This window comes from Camellia sinensis, chromosome 4 (genome assembly GCF_055761805.1).
Source record: "Camellia sinensis isolate YWXY chromosome 4, ASM5576180v1, whole genome shotgun sequence".
NCBI lineage: Eukaryota > Viridiplantae > Streptophyta > Magnoliopsida > Ericales > Theaceae > Camellia > Camellia sinensis.
In genome coordinates, this window is record NC_138964.1 from 158,265,103 (window position 1) to 158,288,135 (window position 23,033).

At 33.9% G+C, this 23,033-nt stretch overlaps 3 protein-coding genes across 4 annotated transcripts; 1 reads left to right on the top strand and 2 right to left on the bottom strand.

Moving 5' to 3' along the window:
• Positions 1 to 281: 281 nt before the first annotated feature.
• Positions 282 to 9,702, top strand: LOC114262928 (F-box protein At5g49610). Of its 2 annotated transcripts, none has more exons than XM_028203388.2 (2): positions 282 to 415; positions 8,306 to 9,702. In XM_028203388.2, the coding sequence occupies exon 2, from the start codon at positions 8,373 to 8,375 to the stop codon at positions 9,531 to 9,533; it is 1,161 nt and encodes a 386-aa protein (XP_028059189.2). In that variant the 5' UTR covers positions 282 to 415; positions 8,306 to 8,372; the 3' UTR covers positions 9,534 to 9,702. The 2 variants fall into 2 exon arrangements, with proteins under 2 accessions (XP_028059189.2, XP_028059191.2); XM_028203390.2 differs by having other exon boundaries at positions 296 to 415; positions 8,094 to 9,702.
• An 8,238-nt stretch (positions 9,703 to 17,940) lies between these two features.
• On the bottom strand, positions 17,941 to 20,999 carry LOC114262949 (uncharacterized). The gene is made up of 3 exons (XM_082923775.1): positions 20,084 to 20,999; positions 18,795 to 19,072; positions 17,941 to 18,708 (listed from the first exon to the last, which is right to left on the bottom strand). The coding sequence occupies exons 1-3, from the start codon at positions 20,997 to 20,999 to the stop codon at positions 17,941 to 17,943; spliced, it is 1,962 nt and encodes a 653-aa protein (XP_082779901.1).
• A 143-nt stretch (positions 21,000 to 21,142) lies between these two features.
• Positions 21,143 to 22,120, bottom strand: LOC145824165 (uncharacterized). Its single transcript, XM_082923776.1, has one exon. The coding sequence runs from the start codon at positions 22,118 to 22,120 to the stop codon at positions 21,143 to 21,145; it is 978 nt and encodes a 325-aa protein (XP_082779902.1).
• Positions 22,121 to 23,033: the final 913 nt, after the last annotated feature.

Consider the following 23,033-nt stretch of genomic DNA (forward strand, 5'->3'; position numbering starts at 1 on the left):
TAAAAAGTTAAAAAGTTACTACTCACGTCATCTTGTTTAATTCACATCACATTTCTATCATATCACTTCAAATCCAACTCATATTTGATAAAAAAAAAAAAATAGAACATCTCGAACATTTAAGTTTGGAAAATGCTAGAGGTCTCAAATTTTCTACCAAATAAATGATCAAATGTTTCACATGAATGTGGGGCCCACAAAATTACAGTGCAGACCCCACACTCATGTAAGACATTTGATCATTTATTTAATAAAAAATTTGATATCCCTAACATTGCTCTTTTTAAGTTTCTTTTTTTTCTGTTATTTAAGAAAGATTCCTTTTTCTCTTTCGCACTTTCCCAAACGGACACCGCAAGCGAAAATGGTTATCATCGGATCGTAGCTGTGTTGCCCAGGAAACCCCATCTCCAAGGTCTCTCTCTCTCTTTTATGTATATCTATCTCTATGCTGATGATACACAATCTGATTCTAATTCGTTTGATTTCAATCTTGATTGTTTCGATTGATTTATCGATCTTTGATCTTTACCCAGAAATTCATTGCTATTGATGCTATGATTTCTTTTCTCTGCGGTATCACCATCTCTTATTTTGATCCATTCCCACAATTTTAGCATCACGATTTATAATTTTACATAGGTTAGTAGAAGATTTTTGGGGTTAATTTAAGGATTCAATTTAATGTGCTGTTTGTGTAAATGTCGTACAAAATTTCACTTGACTAAGCAAAAAATACTAGGAAAACATGTAATTATATGCTTTTCTGTGTATATATATATATATACTAGAAGTGGTGGTGATGAGTGGATTTTTCTTTTCGGGAGCAATTTTGATGTTTTAAATAAAGTGAGTAGAAAGAATAATGGTATATGCACCAATTAGTGTAAATTGTAATTTGTACAATGAGTGGGTCATAGTTTTGAAAAGGTAATGTTATAGCATATGTTGCTACACTAATTAATATACGAATTGGTACGTGTAACACCACCGGAACAGGAATTATCTAGTAGGTCAGGAACACTACCTGTTCATGTGCCTAACTAATGAAATATTACTCTTTATCCACTATCTCCTTAGGGCATGTATTCATTTAGTCCCTTTCTATTTGTTGGGCACATAACCATTGTGGAATTCCTAGAACATAGGTTAATTACTCCACTTCAAGGCTCCTCCTAATCATCCTGGGAGAATTTCAGGTTAACATAAACACTTGTCTATCTATTTCATTAGACCAAGAAAGATACATATACACAATAGCAAACAGTTAAGGACTCTAATCAAACTACCTCCTACACCACCTCACCTGGGAGAATTTCAGATTAACATAAACACTTGTCTATCTATTTCATTAGACCAAGAAAGATACATATACACAATAGCAAACAGTTAAGGACTCTAATCAAACTACCTCCTACACCACCTCACCCACTTAGCCACTATTACACATACACTCCCACTTACCCTACAAAACTCACAACTCACAAAATACTAAAAATATTTTATAAAATTAATATCATACACGTGATGCATACGCCTATGACTATTTTGTTTCAAAAAAATAAGATTGTAAATTGTATGATTAAATTTAAAATCTGAAAATTGAAATGAATTTGGAAAAATCGAAAGTTCTGAATTTAGGGCATGTAATTGTTGTAGGGGTATTTTGGAAAAACCCAAAAACTGAAACCTCAATACCAACTCCAGCCTGCACTTTGTAATAATATAGATAGATAGGTAGATAGATAGATATATTGTTGAAACGTTTATAAACTTTTTGAGCTATGGAAGTTTTTAGATGGTATCTGTCACGTCCAAAACATACTATCTCCGGTTTTTCTTTTCATTTTTTCCTTAGCCTCGCCTCCAGTGTTATCAATATTGTACGATACGCGATATGTATTGTATGATACGGCTCGTATCGGTGATACGTATCACATACTGTATCGCAGATAAACTAGTATCATTTGATACAAAAATAGTATTGTTTGATTCGACTTGTATCGCAATCTTCACGTATCGTCTGATACAAGAATTGAAATAAATGCAGCCTTCCTCCATGCTCATTGCAATGATTTTTCCAAAAAAAAAAGAGTGACCCATCTCCAAATCTGAGTTCCTAGTGTTGATTTGGGAATACCCATCACCAAATCTGAAAAAGGAGTGTCGATTTGGCTGTTGCATGATCACTTCTCTGCTCTTCTATGTTTGTGTGGTGTGTTCTTGTCGATCAAATACGAAGAGATACAGAACAGAGTGAGGGTAAAAGAATTTTTTTATCAGCTGTGGTCAATATATTGGCTGTTTGGAAACAAAGCTATAATAAATAGCTTCTTGGCCTCACTTGGTCTTTTAACCAAGATACACGATACATAAAATATATGTTAATGTATATTACAATACAAGATACGATACGATATGATACACAATACATAAAATTGGAACAACGATACACGATACGTATCATGATTCGACAACACTGTTTGCCTCTTAGTAAAACCTCTTAAAATTTTGGTGAAATGTAAATTAGTTTGGGTGCCTTGCTTGAGTTCAGCTTGTTTAGAACTTGAATGAGCCTCTAAGTCTAGGTCTGTTGAAAAGCCTTGCATGCATTACAACAACCTTTCTTCTTGGAGTCAAAATACATGCAAGGATAGATGTACTCTCAGTTAAATTCTCTAACATAAAATTAAATAAGCATTTTTATTATTAACAAGTCCTATTAGTTGATCTTTGTCAGATATTGAGTTACATCCCATTATTGGAATAAGTAAAGTTGGCTCAGTGTTCCATCTTAAAAATACCATTTTAATTAAAATGGAAAGAAGCTCTTACAGGGAATATCAAAATACTGTAATTCTACTTCTAGATAAGCCAACTTCTGAGAAGCTGTTAGTTTGAGTCCTTATTTTGTTCTTAAGTCTTCATCTTCTCAACATTCATCCAATTAAACTTTAAATTCCATCTTTAAGGACTTGAACTATATTAGGTGGGAATATGCACTGTTTGAAATCAGTTAGAGCCTACTTTGTGATTTTACCAAAAGGATTCAAACATCATAATGGGTGCACTTAGCATGGACTCGATTTTGTGAGATCAAATTTTGATTTATAAGCACTCATGGATGAATTTTTCTCTCATTGAAATGCCTTCAGAACACTGTTCGCTATTAGTTGGAAAAGTGTGCTTGGGAGTTGCTGACCTTATTTTTGCTAGATTTTAGCTCCATGGATACCATATCGACCAGCTAGTGAAGTCTTTGAAGTACCCCACACGTGATTGCTGGTTGGAATCAAACTTAAGGAAAAAATTTGACTTAGGCCTCGTTTGGGAACCCTCCCTTTTTGCTAAAAAGGCAAAAAGTTACTAAATTAGCCAAAAAGCCAACAACCCATGCCAAAAAGTCAAAGATTCTCTTTTCTCTCTACTTTTTGTACATCTTTTCGTAAAAAGTCAAAAAATCATTCCAAACATACTAGTTTTTTTTAGCTCATATTTTAGCCAAAAAGCAAAAAGTTACTAAATTAGTTTGTTCCCAAACGAGGCCTTAGAATGCGTTGAGTAAATAGATGAAATTTTCTTTTGTAAAATAAGATGCATGAGGAAAGAAGGAGAATCCAAAGTTTGAGTTAGTGGTTAGAAGCAATTGTGAAATTTAACTGCTTTCAACAATTTGATATGTTAGAATGAATTGTGCTACGAGCATTGGTTATGCACATTATGGTTGCTATTTATGATTAATGATGTGTTATTTACTTATAATGATACTTTGTAAAGATAAATTTTTATGTCATTCTATAATATATATATACACAGGTGGTTTTTAGTAGGATTTTTTTTTAGTGAGTGTTGTTTCAATGGAAACCTTTGTTTGGTTGATAAATGTTTTTCCAGTAAAAACTTATTGAATAGTCTCAGTGGTGCTGTAGTCATTCAGGGGGAAGTCCTTAATAATGGTGGTGGGGTGGAGGCAGTAGTGGTAACTGTCATTCCTAGTGTAGCCATTGGTGTTGGCAATTATGGTGGTGGATCTGCAGTTTTTGCAGTAGTAGTGACAGTTCTAATAGTGTTGAATTGTAGGGAATGCAGTAGGGGACTGGTGATGGCCATGAAAGTGGATGTAGAGTGGTACAGTGACTGTCCCGTTTTCGTCATAGAGGTGGTGTTACTTGTTGGATAGAGGCAATGTGGTGTGTGATGAGAGTGATTTTGATGCTAGTGGTGGTTCATGGTAAGTTGGTAAAAATAGCATTGCCGGGTTTGACTACCATTGGTAGTGGCCAAAATTGTGGTTGTGTTTATGGTTTCTGCTTTCCAACAATGTTAGGGGTTGTGGTGGTAATGATAGAATTGGTGGGCAGCAGAGTGGTTGCAACAGTGGGGTTGACATTACGGGAGTAGTGTTGTAGTAATGGTGGGCTTTATTAATAGAGGCAATGATAGGTGGTGGTACTAGAGGTTGTGGTGATGGTGGGGCAGGAGCAATAGTGGTGACTGTGGTGGCATTGCTTGTGTATAGTGGTAGCAAGCAAGGTGGTAGAAGCTGGATTGTATTAGGGTGGCAAGTATGTTGGTGGAATTAATATGGATTAGTGTTTTAAAAGGCTCAAGGCATACCGAGGCGATAAGGTCTCCCATAGCCTAAGCACGAGGCGCGAGGCGAGGTGAGGCGCGTGTGCCTCACCAAAGCGAGGCGCAAGTAGTAGAAGAAAAGCAAGTAGCAAGAGGCGCAGCAAAAACAAAACAATAGAGTATGAATATAGACTCTTTCTTGCTTGCATAACAGAGAAGAAAAAAACAAAAGAGAAACAAAGAGAGAACCAAGACACCTTTCTTGCATGCATAATAGAGAAGAAAAAAACAGAGACAAAAGAGAAGAATAAGAGGAGAAAAATAAAAGCGAATAAAAAAAAGAAAAAAGAAAATAAAAAAGAGGTAGAAGAGAAGAAGAAAATAAGAAAAGAAGAAGAGAACCCAACGAAGAGAATCAGAGAAGAAGATGACCCATCAAAGAGAACCAGAGAAAAAGAGAACCATCGAAGAGAACCAGAGAAGGAGAAAAGAACCCGAAGAGCTGAAGTCAAAGTCGTGTCGGGTTGTCTTCACTTTCTGATCTTCTCCAACCACCTAGGGTTTTTTTTTTTTTTTAATCATTTTCTGCCCTCTTTGGACCACGTTTGGTCATTTTATATTGAAGAGTTTTGATTCCACGTGAGTATATGCACACAAAAAATCATTTAATCAACCATTGGAGTTGAAAAACAGGTAAAGCGCTGAAACCCATAGCTTTGAGCCTCGAAAAAAGGCATTGCCTCATTGCCTAAGCTACGCCTCACGTACGTCACGTCGCCTCGCCTCGCCTCGACCTGTTTGAAGCATAGCCTTGCACCTCATTACACCTTGAGCTTAGGCGCGCCCCTAAGTATGCCTTTTAAAACACTGATATGGATGGTCACGATATAGTGGTTTTGCATGATAGCTAGAGTAGCAGGTGAGGTGGGTGTGAGTTTTTAGAAGGGCTAATTTTATTAGTTTTATTATTGAAAATGTGTTTATATGTTGTTTGAAAAATTCGAATTGATTTGGCTGTATGCATTATCTTGGAGTAGTTCAATATACACTTGATTATACCGACCACAAAAATCACTATTGCAAGCAATAAAGTAAACCAAGCACACAAAGTAGAAGAGGTTAGTGATTTTTAATGTGGTGGAAAATTTAACTTGTGAAAACCATAAGACCAACCCAGGTTTGACTCAAACCAAAAACCAAAAACTGTTATCATTGCACAGTTACAACCAAAAAAAAAAAAGACATACAAATCAATCTTTTGAATCCACAACTTTTAGACAGTTAGACATTGCGGTGTAGCCCAATGGTCTAGTAGGCACACCTTAGGATGTGGTGAGTGAGAGGTCAGGGGTTCGAGCTGATGGAGCAGTGGCGAACCTTTCAGTTGTAATCTAACTATACTAACATTAACGCTCTCTTTGAACCCCCCCCCCCCCCCCCCAAAAAAAAAAAAAAAAAAAAAAAAACCTTTAGACTTTAGTGTTCTTGCCGAATTCATTTATTCAAGTGTTTGAACTATTAGGTATCTATCAACTCTCCATATTAGAACTCTGCCTTTGGAATCCGACAATGTCTTCTCAAAATTGAAATATGATTTTTTTTTTTTTGATCGGCAAAATTGAAATATGATAATTGAATGCACAGAGTGTGATTTGATCTTCAGCACAATAGCATAAAGCCTTAGTAATTTTTGGTGTCCACCTAGGCTTTCATATTTATAAGTGAATTCGAGACCAATTTGGCATGTTTTCCAAAGTCAGTACAAATCAGGAAACCCAAAATCATTGCCCTCCTCTCGAGCTGTCAAAATACTGCAAGTTTTTTGAGAATTCACTGCTTTGGTCCCCCAAAGGGTGTGGTGACATTTTTTTGGTTCATTCAGCTCCAACTTCATGTTCTTGTACCCTACTAGCTTTGATTGCTTGTACTCTTTGTTATCCGAATCTTACGATTCGCAATTTGATTCGCATTTTTTTGTAAAATTGATATGAATCTATGGGTGAATCTATTTTGGAAGTGAATCTCTAGTGAATTGCATGATTCACAATCGATTCACGATTCGATTCAATTTTTACAATTCATGCAATTCTTAAAACTATCATATCAGACATGTTTTTATTTCTTTTTTTTCTCCATCTTTTTAGCGAAAATGACATAATACAACTTCTAATGGCAATTAATTCTTAAATAACCAATATATACATGATTTGTTATTATTTTAATAATTATGGAGTTTTTAATAGGATCCAATCATATTTAGTTGGACCTAATATGTTTTAACCACCTTCTCATTTTTTTTTTCCTTTAAAAAAATCATAAAATATCTTTTAATGATAATTAAGATTAAAGTAACTTATACCATAAATTATTTATTGCTATTTTATTAAATTAAATATAAGTAATGTTAGTTATATCTTTTAAAATGTTTTAGGCTTTAAAATAAAAGATCATAAATAAATTTTTCTTATTATTTAGCTATTGTTACTTGGAAAAGTATGTATGCTTAATGTCAAAATATCAATATCATTGTTAAACTATTATTTGTTTAGAAATTGAGAGTTTGTTAATTGAGAATGGTTGATAAGAAATAACTAAAAAAAGAAAAAGGTAAGACGATGATATTACATATGAACATTTGTTAACTTCTCACCTATTAAATTGCGTGATTATTATTCAAAACAACATTTTCATTGATTTAAGTCTAAATATTTCATAGTCATAATATATATTTAAAATTCAAGTGTGTAGATATATTTTTTTAAGTAATTTACAAAAAATGACTGAATCTTTACGATTCATGATTCGAATCCCTATTTGACAACTATGCTTGTACCCTCTTCTTTCTTGCACTCAAAAGTTGATGCCAAAAAACACTCCCATCTTTATTTCCAAATTTAACTTAACTTGGACTTATAAAACAATTACAACTTAAAGGATTGCCAACCTAATTTAGACTTCAGACACTGACATTCTCATTCTAATAATCCTTTGAAGTACCAAAGTCCTCATTATTGAAAAATGTGGTGAGCACTAATTATAGAATATAGGGGCTGTTTACAAATATTTGAAATGGATTAGCATGGGACACCTAGTATTTATCTAGTTCATAAAAAAGCTGACATACTGTTGGTTGATTAAATGTGAGGGAGGTTTCTCGTTTTCTAGTTGGAATTAAACTGAGTGATGCTAGTCTGCAAATACCGAACTTCTCACAATTAAAATGTGGTCAAGCTTATCTTTAGCTGGCCAGCTATGGGGGCTTCCTCATACATCCTCTTCCAGCTATTTCATGAGTTTTGCATTGGACTTGGGTGCAAATAACCGGAATGCATTTGTTGTTTCTGTAGATCTTTCTTGTCATTTTTTTCGTAGCTCAGTTCCTTCTGCAAAATTTTATCACGCTCTTACTTTCTTGTTGATGTGGTACCTTTTAAAATGCTTCATCGATTTTCTGTGTGCTTCAAATCAGTAATAAACTTGTAATTACTGACAATATTATCACTGTCTTGGCTTTGAATCAGTAAATAGGTGCATGGATTATTCACATGTTTGAAGTAACACAATCAAATTATTTGGGGTTAAGGGTCGTTGAAATTAAATATACAAGTGTGAGGCAAATTTTAAAGTATTCAATTTGTGTATTACTGGTATATGAATGAGTTGCGAATAGTTTTTGATCTTTATATTGATGCCTGTCGTTCCCAAAACCCATCTCCTTTTATTTCTGTAACAGACTACTTCTGAGGGTTCATTGGTAAGAAATTAAGTTGTTTGAGGTGGAACTTTAAGATCCTTTTCCAATGGTGGACTCGAACCGAAGAAGCTCAGCAAATTGTGATGGTCAGGTAACCAAGGGAGCAGTTGATTTTCCAAAGGAGATAATCTCCGATATTTTGTCTAGACTTCCAATAGAGTCGATCTTCACATGCAAAATTGTTTGCAAGACATGGTGCGACATAATTCGAGATTCTTATTTTGTCAATAAACTCTGTAATTCCCATTACCATCCAACCCGACTCATTCTCAAACCACTGCGTGGGAGAGTCACTAGTGATACTTCAAGTCATCTTCTGTTAGTGGACATTGAAGAACAAAAAACTAGGCGCATCCCTGTTGATAAAATGCTCTTGGGCCTTCGGATCATGTGCATCTGTAATGGTTTGCTTTGCTTGGCTTTGGGTAATAAGATAGATCCCGTGGTTATCTACAATCCTATAACAAGAGAGCATGTGGTTTTACCGTCCCCGGGCTCAAAACCTACATTATGCAATCATAAGGTCGGTTTAGGCTTCGATCCCTCAAGCGGAAAGTACAAAGTTGTCCAGGCATACACTTTGTACAGTAATAACGGTAAAATGACGAGGTTTGAGATTATTTCACTTGGGGAAAGTTCATGGAGAGAGCTGAGTGCCCCTCAAGGCATGCTTGATTTGGCGGTATTGGGGGTGGTGTTCTGGAATGGGGCCCTTTACTGGAAAATGATAGATGGTATTGACATTGACATTGTTGAATTCAATTTAAGCGATGAGAAGTTTCATGCTATCACTTTTCCGGAGAATTTTTCCCATTTCCAACCTCAAGCTCCTCTGCAGTTGATGGATTCGGGGGGCTTTTTAACTATAGTAGAACGTTCTTCTGGACAGATAAAATTGTGGAGATTAATGAGAAACAAGATTGGAGAAGACGCATCTGTCTCTCTTCAACAGACCTATGATACGCACGTGAATTGGGGTAATGCTGTGTACTATGAAATAATTGGTGATTCAACCCACAACAGTTATTTGTTGAAGGTGGGATTTAGGAACAGCCAATGCGAACGCTGTGAACACCTGACTCAGTTTTTTCCCCAGAAGAGACAGTACTCGCATCTTGACATCCCCAGCCTTCCAGATCGCTTCTACACTGTCTGTTTCAAACCGAGCCTTGTCTCTCCAATTGCAGCTTCACTCCGTTCCAATTGACTTGTAAATCTGTGATGCTGGTCCTACATTCTCTTTCCTTCAGTGATGGTGTGTTTTGCATTTTTGTTGTTGTTGTTGTTGTTTTTTTTTTTTTTAATTCTGTTTTTATAATTGTTATTAAATAGTAATAAACTAGATTGTACAAATAGAATGGTTTGTTGTGGATCCATTTTTGTTGTCTGTTAATTTTTTATGTTTTTATCTTCTTTTAGAACTCTTTTCCTTACGGATAATCTAGAAAGCAGAGTTTTTCTTTCTTTTGCTGTGATTGTACGATGGCACAATTACGCTCTTCAGTTTTCAATTAATGGCTTCTTTGTTGAAACTTGCTACAGGGCTCTTAATGGGCCAATTTTGTCATTATTTTCTTTATTAATTTACTGAAATTATCATCCTTTGTTTTATGGGTTAATTACGGGTCTTATTCGACTTAAATACCTATAGGTCTTATGTATTTTTTAGTGTATCAATTGATGATGTGACATAATTTAAGAGATTTTTGATATTTTCAATTTATATAATGAGTGGGGTCAATAATTAGTGTTGCTACACTGGTTAGTATATCAATTAGCATATGGCGTTATCTGGGAAGGAGGTTTTTTGAAATTTTTTTGGTTTTTTTTTTTCATTAAAAGACAAATTGGTTACAAAATAAAAAAAAACAAATCAAAACAAAATATCACATTAAACTCCATAATCATTTTAATTTTTCTCTTATAAATATTACATCCAACCACAAAAAAATTCAACTATCTTTTCAAATATAAAAAAAAATTTCTTCAATAATATTTTACAACTAAAAAAATTTACAAAAAAATTTACTTCCCAAACACCCACTATGTAATACCATCGATTTTTTAAATGCATCATTAAGTCTTTTAAATTATATATATTACCCTTATTAATTTATTTTTTGGGTAAGTAAAATTATTAATTGATTACTCATTAATTTTCTATTTTTTTCAATCAATTCTCCAAGGAGCTTTGCCGTTTTCTCCTCCTCCTCCTCTACACCATTTCTCTAAAGAGCTTCAAACTATTACTGTTTACTGCCACCATTGTCAAATCACCGCTGTCGCCATGGCTGTTCATCTGCCACTGCCACATTTGCAGACCATTGCCACCACCATCGTTCACCAACCATCTCTACCGTTGTCGATTTATACTCCACCATTTCTGATCCACCACAATTGTTCACTAACCACCTTTGTCGTCATCGATACACTCCACAATCTCTGATCTATACTCTGCTGTCACGAATCCATCACCATTGTTCACTAACCACATCACCCATCACTAAGACATTTTAGGATACAATTTCCTTCATTAATCTCCATTGTATATGGTGATTTCAATAGAGCTAATGAGATCCTTATGGGACTCTGTATTGGTTACACTTCAACGATTCAATCTGTTTATTTTTTGTCTCTTTATAGATCATTCATTAAAAAATCAGATTGGTTTAATAATTATAGTTATATGATTTCATTATATTTGTTTTAAAAAATAAATGATTTTTTGATTAGTTTAATTTTTTCATCATAAACTCACAGTTTTATATAGGTCTCATTTGAGAAGAGGCTATTTTTTTAACTTTTTGACTATTTTAGTTTTTGTGTTTGATAGGATGGGTTAAATTTTTTGTTTGATTGTTATATTGAAAAATATGTTTGAAATGATGTTGAAATGAAAAATGACAAAATTACCCTTAATGATTGATTCGTGCGGCCTTCAAAAATCTCAAGGGTAAAATTGTCTTTTCGCTTATTTATGGGGTAGCTCTGCTAGGGGTGAGCATGGTTCGGATTGGACCGGATTGGAGTAAAATCAGGACCAATCCGTTATCTACGGATCCTGAAAAATTGGAACCAATCCAATCCGTTTAAATCGTGAAACCAATCCGAACCAATCCATTTAAATACGGATTGGATCGGTTTAGGACCACGGATTTATATAATTAAATAACAAAAATATATATATAACAATTTATTTTCATAAAAATATAAATATAGCACCATATTAGTTTCAAAATAGCAACATGTCTTTTCATAATAGCGACAAACTGTTCTAGAATTTAAATAATCATAAAGAAACTAGTTCCACCATAAGTATTTAGACTATTACAAATTAACACTAAAAACTAGCAAACAAAAGTAATAAAAAAAGATACTATCCAAGTTTAGGTTTGGATTTAAGTTTTATATGAAATAAGAGAAGATACTATGCAAGAGGATGGATAATAAAAATATAAACTATTTGTATACGGTCCGGATCGGTTCCAATCCGGAACCGTGAGATTCAATCCGGAACCAATCCGTGAACTACGGATTTTTAATTTTTCAATCCGGAACCGAACCACGGATTCAAAAAATCAATCAAAACCTACTGGATTGGACTGGATTGAATCGGATTACGGATTTCACGGATTCCTTACTTAGCCCTAAGCTCTGCCACAGTCACGTCACGTGGACCTGCTGCACTTCTTTTTGTTTGCATATTTTTGTTTGCTTTTTTTCTTCTTTTGGGCTATTTTTACTCTTCAATCCACGTACTAAACACCTCCATTATTTATTCATATGCTTCACAAAATAATTATAAAAATGGTACTTTTTTAATTTTTTTTTTTATGAAGGGCTTATTAATTATGCTCAACCCCTCAATTATCACTAAATATTGTTTTATTATTCTTTTAATTTTAAAATCATATATTTAGACCTACCAATTATATAATTTTTTTATTTAATTTTATAGAAATACTCATTTTTTGAAGAGGTAAAGGTAAAACAATTTTGATAATTGAGACATCCAAATATACATTTTCACCTTTCAACTATACATTGAAAGCTATCAAAGTTGGAGAAACTTTTGATTGTTTACCCAAGGAAAAAACGAAAAAAGAGGACCGCTATTTTTCTAGAATGAATTTCACTTATTTTTCATCTCCGACAACAAATGTCAACTATTTATTTATTTTTAAATGTGATGATATTAATATGTGCACATGACCGATGAGAGTCAATATGCTTAAGGAAACATTAATGAAGCCTAGTGAAATTTAAAACAATTCAACCGATTTCAATTTTTATTTGGTGATAGAGCAACTAAAGATTAACATGATATTGATGACTATCAAAATTAAATATGCAATCAGGTCTTTATTAAAAAAAAAAAAAAAGGACATAATTACACTAAAATACATGAAAAAAGAGTGAGGGAGAGAGAGAGAGTAGAGAAAAAAAATGAAAAAAGAGTGAGGGGGAGAGAGAGTAGAGAAAGAAATGAGACAGAACAAAATGTAATAATGTGAAATTTATAAGAGTTTGTTTTGGTAAAATTAAACATTTAAAGTGACAAAAAAATGTATGGATATTGTTGGGGAAAAAAGAAAAGAAAAGAAGATAGATTGCAAGTTTGATATAATTACATTAATTTTCCATTTAGTAAGATTAAAGTTATCCAAACTATTGCAGATAGTGGGTAAACACAAATAAATATAGGTAAATGTACATTTTAGTAGAAAATACACGACAACATGATTCATAAATTATTGATGAAAAAAAATTTAGGTGTATATCCTTGAGGAAGATTGATATAACTATATAAAATTGTTAACTTTATTATATATATTTTTAAATCTCAAGAGATGTGAGTGTAGTTTTTCTTATTTTTAATTAGAAGTAAAAGTACAAATTTTTAAAAAATTTGTCTGAATAATGAAAAAAAAGAGAGGTGAATTTTGGCACAAATATCAATTTTCAAAATAGAAAAATAAATGTAATAAAAAAAGATAAATTACAAATACATTTTCTGAGATTTGTTTAAAATATGAATTGTCTCATGTGGTTTGAAAAATCACAAATATCTCATTATTAATTTTTTTTATTTAACTGAATTAACTAAAAAAAATAAAATTTTGAATTCCCTATATAATAATAAAATTATTTAATTGAAATACATTTTTGACATCATTAAAAATTATTAATTAACTTGATAATTTATTAATAAAAAGGGTTACTCTTTTTGTTTGTTTTACAAGAAAATCCTTTCACTATCCTGCAGGTCAAGGAAGCGCCATTTGCAGAGATTACCAAGGTATCCTGTTGTTCGTTCCGAGTTAGGAGACTATAACCTAGGAGCTTGCCCGACCTCCTAAGGCAAGTTCCGCTTAAGTCAGAATTACTGTATCGAGAAAGCATTGAATCCACACTAAGCGCTATGATAACAACAACTTGAGGCTAGCCTTTCAACTTATTACGCTACACTCAGGAGATTGGCTCAAGGAGTGTTCAACTTGAGACTTGGGATCTTAACCCTAGACCTTTACCAAGTTGCCACACCCTTGAGTTATAAAAAAGATTATTCGTTATGAAATTACGATGAATTTGTATTTTAAGGGGTGCTTAAAAAAAAATAGTAAATCACAATGACTCCTTTCGAGATTTACATCTAATATAGATTTTTACCTCACATTTAAAAAATCACATTGACCTTCTTTTTAACATTTGTCTCTTCATAGAACTAACAAGAAATATATAATGACCTCATTACCATCCCCCTCTCCACCCCCACACACACAAAGATACTAATTTATAATATTATCCTTTCACTTTCCCTTCTCTCATCCTCTTTTCTTTTAACCCCACCATGGCTTTGATATCAAATCCCATCTCTTTCCCAAACAACCTTTGATATCAAATCCCATCTCTTTCCCAAATAACCTTTGATATCTTTCATTCCTAAATTAAGTCTCAATAAAAAAATATATATACATAAATATATATGTAAAAATTATATGTCTGCTTCACTTTTTCTTTGTGGCAGTGGTGGTAATGGTGCGATAATGAAAGGAATGAAGAGGGAAGAGGAGGTGGTAAATCTTAGATGGTTTCCTTGCATACAAAGAAGGAAAGAAAAGAAACATGGTAAGAGAAGAAAAATAAAATAAGGTAAAATATTTCTATTTAAAACTTTTTTAGGGTAAATTACAAATACACCTACTGATATTTATTTAAAATACGAATTGCCCCTTGTGGTTTGAAAAATTACAAATATCTCTCTGTCAGAATTTTTTATTTAACATAATTAATTGAAAAGGTAAAATTTTAACTATTCACATATATAATAATAAAATTATCTAAATTATTAATTGAAATAAAATTTTAACATTATTAAAACTGTTAATTAATTTGATGATTTATTAATAAAAAGACCTATTTATTATGAAATTAGAAACCATAAGGGGCATAATGTAATTTTTAGAATCACAAGGAGTAATTTGTAATTTAAGTAAATCTCAGGAGGTGTGTTGTAATTTACCTAAAAATTTAAATGCTAACATTATCAAACTTTGTTAGTTAACCTACCAGTCAACTAACATAGAGGGTAATTTAATGTAATTTTAAATCTTAGGGAGAAAATGTAATTTTTGAAAAGTGAGGGGAGAATTTGTATTAAAGGCAAACTTAAAGGGCGTGTTGGTGTAATTTCCCCCCTCCCCCCCCCAAAAAAAAGGATGAAAAAATAAAGGGCAAATTACAAACACTCCCCTCGAGGTTTGGTAAAAATACAGATTCCCCCCTGAGGTTTGAGAAATTACAAATTGCCTCATGAGGGTCAAATTTTCATAACAAATTAGGGAAAATTAGGGGGGAATCTGTATGAAAATAAAAACCTCAAGGGGCAATTTGTTATGAAAATATAAACCTCCGGGGGCGGGATGCAATTTCTCAAACCTCAGGAGGGAATCTGTATTTTCACCACACCTCGAGGGGGGGTTTGTAATTTGCGCAAAAATAAAAGAGGTCACAAAGTAAAAATAGAGGTCTCAGAAGCAAAAATGGCGGATCATCATCATCGGGTTTCCTTAGCCAAGAAGAGAGGGCTGGGTCCCAAATTCTAGGGTACGCACGGCTTTGATTCTTTTCACTCTCATACACTACACTTATATATATATATATATATGCATGCATATCCATACACAATCTAATCACACATCTGATTGCAATTTTGGACTCATGAATTGGGTATTTAGTTCTCTTCTTAATCAGGAGGAGGGTTCATATCTTGGGTCTTTGATTTGATCAAAAATTTCATTTCTATCTGTTATTTTGATTCATATCTTGGGTTTCTTTTATAAAAAAAAAAAGTAAAAATCTAAAAGCCATAAAAAGATGTATTGTTGAGCATAAATTGACTTGATTGAGCAGTGGAAGATGTTAGGAAAAATGTATGCTTTTAGTTGAATTCGATGTTTATAAATGCTAAAAACAACGCATAGGGTTGTTGTTAATGTTGGGAAAATATGTAAATAAAAAGTGTATTAAAATGTGTAAAAAGCGTAGGGGGTAGTGTGGATACTGATAAATACTGGACTTTAACCACTTAACATGTTGCCCTAATTTTCTGTGTATTTATAGTTGAGGGGTAGACAACTATCTTTTGTATCTTGTAATCTTCTGAACATAGTAAAAACCACAACAACTGTGGATGTAGCCCTAGTTTTGTGTGAACTACGTACACTCTTGTGTTCTTTGTGTGTGCTTGTTTTTGTTTCTTGTTCCTCTTTGTGTTCTTGTCTTACAGATCTTGGTTAGGTGTATATCAATTCCTAACAAAAAGCATATAGAAATATGTGGAAGTGTATGAGATTATAAAATTTTTGGCATTAAGCATGACCCTTGTTATAGTGGCATTTCAAGTAAATCTTGAGTGGGGTCAAACGTTAAAGTATCTATTTTTAAGATCAAGGTTGGGCTAGTGGGTGAGGTGGTCTATTACCTAACTAGGGTTCGAGCCTTACCGTTGCGCTATGCAACTTTCCTGGTTTCCCTTCTAACGATTGTTTAAAAAAAAAAAGTACCTACTTTATATATGTATTTTTCAATTTTGTTGAAATAGAACATACCCTTTTGAATCACATGAGCTTTTGGGTGGTATCTATGTTATTGGGAAAATAACATACTCCTATTTTCTCCTCCATTTTGACCCTACTTGCTTCGATTGTGGTTGAAATGTGATTCGGGTACCTTGGCAAGTTTGGCTTGTTTAAAACTTGAATACATTTCCATGTCTCATTTCGTTGAACAACCTCGTGTGCTACCTCCTAGATGGAGTCGAAGATGAAATATGCTTGAAGATAGTTGCAGACTTAGTTTCATTTATGAACCTAAAATTGAAAAGCTTTTCCTTTCAAGGAAACTTTTTTTTGATTTGTAATGACCAAAGAAAATTGAACTTTCAAAAATTATATTGGAAGCCAAGATGACTTAGAATAATTATAATAAAGTCCCTAGAGTTTTCTTTTTACAATAATTCGTGTGCGATCGGTCGTCCCAGTTTGTGTGCACCAATTTCGGAGCCAACCCGAGATTTGAGAGATAGACTCTCCAGACTTGGGATGTTTTAATATTCATAGGATATATTTTAATAATTTAGAGTCATTTTAATTATTGAGAATTGTAATGCATCGATCGCCTTTGTTGTGTGCATTCGGGCCCGATTCGGTTCGAGATTTGGGTGATGGAGTCCCCAGGCTTGATATATATTAGGGCAAACTTCACTTTACCCCCGTGTGGTTTGGGCCGGGTACGATTTACCCCCCTGACATGCGGAAATCACCACATAACTCTCATATAGTTTGTGGACTAAAATGTACACTAACTTCTGTTAACAGAACGCATAAATTTACCTTTATGCCCCTGTCTTCTTCCTCTTCTCTCTTTTAAATTGAACCTGCAAATATACATATACTAGTGTATGCCCGTGCCTTTAGGCACGGTGTAAATAATATTAAGATTAAAATGTAGTTGTAATTTGTACGTATCATATTAAAATTTGCAGAGTCTGTAGCACCTGATAAAAGTTCAAATCAGCACTCCTACCATTAGTTTGTGGCTAACACCTAATACACTGGTGAGTGTCATAGTACCCCGAACCACAAATATCTTATTGAAATAATATAATACACAGAACATAAATACCATGATCTCGCAAATAGTAGTCTTTAGAAATTGTTTACAAATTAAGATATGGAAATCAAATATTTTGAAATAATTTTCCAATCAAGATACAGAAAGTATTGAAAAACTAAATGCATCGTATCATGAAGAAGAAATCAACTCTATGCCATAGCATCCCAACAATATAGCAATACATTTTTCATAAAACTGCTTATGAAAAACCACTTAAATGGTAAAAAAAATAATTCAACAAAAATATTTGAAATGCAACAAAGTCCACATAGGTGGAAAGCTTTATAAAAAGTGGATCATAGTTATCGTCTGCTTTACAAAATGTGTATACTTTACAAAAATCAAACACATATTTTTGTAGTGGGTCATAGCTAATGTCTTCAAATTTGTTCTTTCCCACAATTCTTAAGAATGCCTCATCAATTTCCGAAAGGTCTTCATAACAAAACTTCAGGGTAAACAATATTTGTAGTGGAATCTAGCTCATCAATGAGGAGGAGGATACTTATACGATCGAAAGATGTGCATCTAGATAATGCTACGTATAGTTGCCCATGACTAAAAACAGGTGTACGCAAATCAACCCCAACAAATTTCACAGATTGTCCTTGAGATTTATTAATGGTTAAGGCGTATGCCAATCCAACTGGAAATTGACGTCTTGTCATTCGGAAAGGCATTTCTGTAGAAGACGGAGTCAATGATATCCTTGGTATAAATGCCAAATTGCCAAACTTCTCTCCAGTTAAGATTCGAGCTTCAATTATGTGAGTGTTGCACCTTGATACCATCAATCTTGTGCCATTACACAGTCCATCTTTCGGTGCAATGTTTCTTAATAACATTATAGGACAACCCACTTTCAACTCTACCTTAAAAGCTAGTAGCCCAAAAGGATCCAATGAATTTAAAAACTCATTAGGATATCTGTTTGTAATGGAAGGATCAATTTCATCATCTTCAGCCATCTTATCTGCAGCAAGATACGTATATGTATTCCTTGGAAAAATATTCAACGCAGCAATATTGATAGCATTGACATCATCATTTCGTGCACAAAGAATTGTACGTTCCGTTAAGAATGATGGGGTTGATATATCTGCCACATCCAATTGTGGATAAACTGCTGAGAGTAATTCCTTTAGATCCTGGCATTTGTGTATTGTTGATTGAATTTTAATGATTTCTTGCGGATCGGTTTCAACCTAATAAATAAAATAAAAGAAATTAAAAAAAATGGTGTAATCAAAGTATCCTCAAATGGTATAATCAAAGTTCGAATGAGTATTACCTCTGTCAAGAATTTTGCAAAAAAAACATTTCCAAGGTTTGCATGATTCAAGCGCATATTCAAATCTAAAGATAAAACATGTAGATCCTTCCACAAAACAGAGTGTCTCAATGATGCATTCATAATTTGCTCACGAACTCCTTTGGTTATAACTGGTAAGATTTGTCGAAAGTTTCCACCAAGAACAATAGTGATACCCCTAAATGGCTTTTCACAATCACAAATATCTCGAAGTGTGCGATCAACCGTCTCAACATAATGTCTATGTTGCATAGGAACTTCATCCCAAATTATGAGTTTTGTTTATCTAAACAATGCAGCCTATAATGATTGCTTGCTAAACCCACAAACTGAATATTCCAAGATATCCAATGAAATGGAAAATGTTGAATGTGCAGTGCGACCTACTACTAATAGCAATGATGCAATTCCAGATGAAGCCACAGTAACAAGAATATGGCCAAGGCTGCGACATTTTAATGCAATCGTATTGTACAAAAATATTTTTCCCGTTCCGGCACCCCCATTCAAAAAGAAAATAGTCCCTTTACTTTCAAAGACTGAAGAAATGATTGCGTTATAAGCAGTTTGTTGTCCATTATTGAGGCGATTAATAGTAATTTGCACATCTGTCTATTGTGCCTCATTCTGTAATTGTTGATATTCTATTATCAATCGGTTACCAACTATTGCACTCCAATTTGCTGTAGGCTGTGGCATGGGCGGGAAGTCAATTAAACTCTTTCTTGATTCTTGAAGCATTTGATTCAAAAGATACAAACCATAATCTTCAATTTGAGCCTCAGTTAGGTTAGAAATGACAAACAATGTGCGAAGCTTATGTGCAAGATCATCACAGATATGCATTGAAAACTGATTCCATAACGCACGTGGTTGTACTGGAAAACATTGGGTCAGAATGATACAAAACGATCTCCTCAATTGATATCCGATTTTCATAACTGCAGCCTCTTTTAGGCACTGTATCCATTCTTCATCATCTTCTAAGAGTCCTCTTGCAACACATGCTGATTTAAACGTCTCATGCAAAACATTGTTAACTGTACGTAAACATTGAAACAATCTTGGCTCTTTGACAACAGTTAACAACAAACGCAAATAAAATCTTTCACCACAGTTAGGGCTAGCAAAGTACATTCTACTAATTGCATATCCATGTTCTCTTGGTTTCCATCTATGTTCTGACTTGAGCCAAACAAAATGTTGCGGAAATTCTTGGTAAGTGAATTGGCATTCATTTTCATTGGAAGCACAATAATAAAAAAAACCAGTAAAAGTCGATTTTTGTTTCGCAGCTCTAGAAAGAATAATTTCCAATGAGTCATTAGGATTGAAAAGAACACGATGCATTCCAGGTAGATGAAGTGCGAAGCGAACAATTGTTGGCATCTCTACATGCAAATGATGACCGAATATTCGCCAAGCAGCTTCTGGTGGTTCAATATACCTCGCATCAAGATATTGTTGGATCTCATTAATCAATCTCAAAACCATTGTTGTGCGATCATAACCCTTGTAAATATACTTATGTATATACTTAACACATCTCACTCCAGCACAAACTTCTATATTTATATGACAGTTGAATCGTTTAGAAAGATATGCATTGTATGGTACCACATCCTTGTTAGCAACTTCCTGTCCTCTCACAGTATATACTTGACCACTATTGCGATGACGATAGATTGGATATCCATCTTGGTCCATAGTTGTTGATTTTGCAAAGGCTTGAGGGTATTTCTTAGTACATCTACCATTTTCCATACATGGTGCTTGGGGATTTCGAGCACCACATGGTCCATGTACCATGCAACACTTGATAGTTTCAAAAAGTGTAGGATTATCTTTTGGATCTGGAAATTCTGCACAAACTAATTTGTCTACTTGAGCACATGTTCGAATTTTGTTTGGACCTTTAAGAAAGAGAAGCGCATGCATATGTGGTAGGCCTTGTTTTTGGAATTCAATTGTAAAAACATGTCCAACTTTATTACTGAACACTTTGTTTGTTTCTATCTCCTTCATCAAACACTTTCTTTTTAGCTCAAAAACATGGGCAATCAAATCAGGATGATCAATAGCTTTTTGGTGTGGTAATAATGCTGAAGTAATTTCTAGCCAATTGGGATTTGCAATCATGGTGAGAAAAATATGTGGGTGCTGGTTGTATCGCGTGATAGCCATTGAATCTTGAAAGATTTCAAACATATGTCTAGGACTACCAGTAAATGAAGATGGAAAAATAAACCTTTGACCAATTTGATTAGGTCGCAAGTCATTTGGATCAATATCGCTTAAATCTTGGTAAAGTTCAGCTCGATTTTTATTTATTTATTAAGCTTGTAGTACGTCAACCGATTTTGCTCAGTTGCAGCCCAAGCATCTACCAAAAACTCTTGGAATAGTTTTCCACCTCTCAAAATTGGTGAATACCCTGTAGATCGCTCAAACAAACGATAACTATAAAAATCCATTTGAGTAAGTCGATCAGTTGAAGGTCGATCATGTTTAACGTCCCACAATTTCAACTCAGGTTCCCATCCGAGCTCACCATACAAGAATAATAAAACATAATGCAATGGCAAATATGCTGGGTGACATTCATTAATTTGCATCAATTCATTATTTCCCTGTAGATGTAAAATAACATCTCTTATTCCAGTAACCTCAGTTCCATCACCTAGTATGACAATTGTAATCTCATCAGCAGTTGGTAGGTTATACCGTCGTTGGTCTGTTGCTAAACTGTAGTGAAGATGAGCAGGTAGATTTTGTCCAGTGAAGGCTAATTGATTCAAAATTGCATGAGCCTGGCGAAATTTGTCTACAAATGCATTAACTTGCAACAAATTATCTTGAATAGTTTTGAGATTATCCCTTCGTAAGTGAGGATTTCTACGATTTCGAACTTCTAAAGCTGAATTAGGATCATAAATGTACAAATGAGCATAAGTCGCATCCTGACCTGGCTGTAGTAGAAGTGATCCTGTTCGATGTCGCAATTCCCTATGGATAATAAATGGTTTAGGACCGCTTCCCCTTAGTACTCTTAGATCCAATGTAGCACCAAGACTTGTAAAAGCATTGGCTGCATTGTATACTCGAGTATAACGTCGAAACGATCTTGCTTGATCATCATCCCCATCATATAATGCTTGAAGTGGTGGAGGGGGTGTCATAAGCAGAGGTAGCCTAGTCTTTCCTTTTGGACAGCAAGTTCCAAATAGAGGACACTTTCGAGATGATTGTGCTAATTTTTCGTCTATCCAATGTAAGGCTGAACAGTAAGGACATAACACATCCATCTTGTCGAGAGAATGACGACATGCATTCATGTGTGATTGAGTATTAATCGCAGTACTTATAGTCATATGTTCTAATTCATCATCTGTACATATATCGTCTTGAAGAAATGTGACTGTAGAATTAGGCTTACAAATATTTGTTGTGCATAAATTAAAATTTATACACATGTAAAAGTAAGAGTATTATTTAAAGAATTAAACATGTTTTACCAGTTCCGAGCTAAAGATGTACTTTCCATAGAGAACGAACATGTGGATGCATGTGTAACCATTGTTCGTTTTTGTGCCAACGAAGTATCCGCAAGTGTCTTTGTACCCTATTCTAGGCAAGTGTGATTGCGACGACTCGGTGTTAATGAAGAAAAGTCTTTAACATATGCTCCTAATCTCTCTCGTTCTTGTCGCAAGCGTTGTCCCGATTGATATGCAGAGCATGCATTTTCATTTCTTTCACGTTCTCGTCATGCACGTTGAGCTAATACAGCTCTTGACATAACATAACCATTGGGTCCCCAAAATATGAATATTAAATCATTGGATGCCTAAAATGCAAATATTATCAAGTACCATTTTCCACTGTCCAAAGAAAATATCATTTTCTATTTTTATATCCCCTCTTCCAAAAACATGCATAATACTCTTTTGCCATGACTACCCATAGTTTTATAATAATAATAATAATAATAATAATAATAATAATAATAATAATAAAAATAAATTATGTGGTTTTGTTATACTAATGAACAAATGTTCGACCAACTTATGAGAATAATAAACGTTCGACCAACAGATTGTGTGGTTTTGTAACAGTAATGAACAAATGTTCGATCAGCAAATGGGCTTCATAAAGTATCCCCATTTTCTTGTAGGGCCCATGCACTTACAGGAGACACTATATATTCCTTTCTCACTA